Source organism: Rhagoletis pomonella, unplaced genomic scaffold (assembly GCF_013731165.1).
Source record: "Rhagoletis pomonella isolate Grant_MI unplaced genomic scaffold, Rhpom_1.0 Rhpom_scaffold_21266, whole genome shotgun sequence".
NCBI lineage: Eukaryota > Metazoa > Arthropoda > Insecta > Diptera > Tephritidae > Rhagoletis > Rhagoletis pomonella.
The window spans coordinates 1-2307 of NW_023479778.1; the positions used below are offsets into that span (position 1 = coordinate 1).

The 2307-nt window shown below is 39.4% G+C and overlaps 1 protein-coding gene across 1 annotated transcript; it reads right to left on the reverse strand.

Annotated features, from left to right (window-relative positions):
* Positions 1 to 1400: 1400 nt before the first annotated feature.
* On the reverse strand, positions 1401 to 1901 carry LOC118732501 (the record flags this gene model as incomplete). Its single annotated transcript, XM_036461629.1, has 1 exon — positions 1401 to 1901. A coding segment is annotated over exon 1 (501 nt), but the record flags the coding sequence as incomplete, so codon positions are not given.
* Positions 1902 to 2307: the final 406 nt, after the last annotated feature.

The following is a 2307-nucleotide window of genomic DNA, read 5'->3' on the forward strand; positions in this document are numbered from 1 at the left end:
TGTTAAATTTCTCCCAATTAGCTTTAGTAGTGGTGTACCCAGAAATAATTTTAATGCTGGACGTATTAGGGGTGCAGATGGAAAAGGAGCAAACTATTGGAAAATGGTCGCTGTTGTGTAAGTCCTCGAGCGTGTGCCAGGATGCAATGGGGAATAGTTGTGGTGAACAAATGGTCAGGTCAACATGTGTAAACGATTTGTGAGTGGAGAAGTGGGTGGGATTATTATTATTGAGAACGCACAAGTTGGAAGCGAGAATGAAATCTTCAATAATTGCGCCCCTGCGATTAGCGCTTGGTGAGCCCCAAGGAGGGCTCCAGCCTTTGAAATCGCCACATATAATTATGGGAGTGTTTATTGAAGAGGTAAGTTGCGACATATTTGAGTGAGAAAAGGTCTGATTTGGAGGAATGTATACGGAAATCACAGTGATTGGATATTTAACGTTGAATTCGACGGCAACCGCTGATAAATTGGAAGTTACGTTGACTCTTTTGTGTTGGAGGTTTTTGTGGATTAATAATCCACAGCCTTGTTTAGAATAGTTAATGTTGGAAAAGTTGTGAAAATGCGGTGTATATTGCTTCGGGCAATATGGTGAATAAGTAGGTTTAATGTGGGTTTCTTGTAAACAAATTATATGTGGCTTGCGATCTTTGATTAGATTTTCTAGTTCTAGGTAATTATTCTGATAACCTTTAATATTCCACTGAAGAATATTAACCATCAGTATTGTATTATTAATGCTTACTATTAGCGTTATTTTCGATTGAAAATAACCTATAGTTCGGGTTCTTGAAGCTCACAGTCTATGTTTTTATTGTGCATTTCGGATATTGTGGTTAGTAGAGACTGGAGGCTTGTGTTTGGTTGGGTTGTGGATTCACTATTTGTGTTGTTGTAGGAATTGTAGGAAGTAGTAAGAGGGTTAGAGTGGTGGGTAGAAAAGTGTGGAGAGTGCGATGTGGAAGTATAATTTTCATCATTGCAATTGTTTTGATTACAGTCCATGGTATTGCCAGTTGGTGTGGTTGGAGAATGCATGTGAGAGACAGAATAGGTGTTTTCTGTTGAGTGCATATTGTTTTGATCGTTTGAGTTAGCTGAGAGAGATTGAGTTGTCGATGAAGTGATAGCTATTGAAGGAGTGTGAGTGTGATCCAATGAGAGTTGTGAGATTGAGTGAGAAGCTGAGTGAGTGGCTGAGTGGAGGCTGCAGCGCTGCCACTTGAAGAGGTGGGATCGCTGGGGTTGCTCATGAGATTGTGGTGAGAAGCTTGTGTTGAGTTTAGAACTGATGAGTAAGTTTGCTTTTGGTTTAGGTTGATAGGGTTTTGTAGTTTGTATAGACGTCTTGCTTCAGCATAGTTGCATTTGTTCTGAGTTTTTATTTTTAATACCTCTTTCTCTTGTAAGTACTTTGGGCAGTCTCTGGCGGATGCGGGATGGGGCCCAAAGCAGTTAGCGCACATTGTGCGTTGACATGGTAGTGTGCTATGAGGTGGAAAGTTACAAGATTCACAAGTAGTATTGTTATTGCATCTTTTTATGGTGTGACCTAGCAGTTGGCATGAGCGGCATCTCATGGGAGTAGGAAAGTACTCCTCAACTCTCACTGAATACCATGCTATGTCAATGGTGTGATGAATTTTGTATAGGTTGAACGATAGAGCTATTCTGCCTGTAGGAACTTCTACATTATTAATGGTTTTAGTGAATTTGTACAAACCCACAACTCCTTGCGATTTCAGAGCTTCCAGAATTTCTTTTTCATCCGTATGTGCCAAATTCTTGTCGAAAATTGTACCTTTACAAGTGTAAAGGGAGTCGTGAAAGGTCACAGAGACGGGACATAGGCCGCCAAAGTTCTTGCATTTAATAAATTTCTCAGCAACTGCCATCGCGTAGAATACTCACTGATAGGTATTCGGTGCTAATGCCATCAATGGCCTTCTTTTTAGCAAAAACGCTGTATTGTGATAAAGAGTTGGACACGTCGGTGGATTTAATGATAATGAATTTAGGGTCATTGCAATTGTAATTCTGAGTCACATCTGATAGTGGTGGAAAAGGCACTTCTTTATTAGATTTTTTACATTTTGCCTTCGGGGAAATTAATTATTTTACCCATATAATACACTCAATGATATTATTATAAATATTTTACAAACCAAGTAATTTGAACTTAGTGTTTATAGTAACAAATAAGTGAAAAACACGTGGAAATAGCACGTAAGCTCACGGAAATTTCTCAACTGCGGAATTCACTTGTTAGGCACAACTGTACGGCAAGAGAGTTAGTCGGTG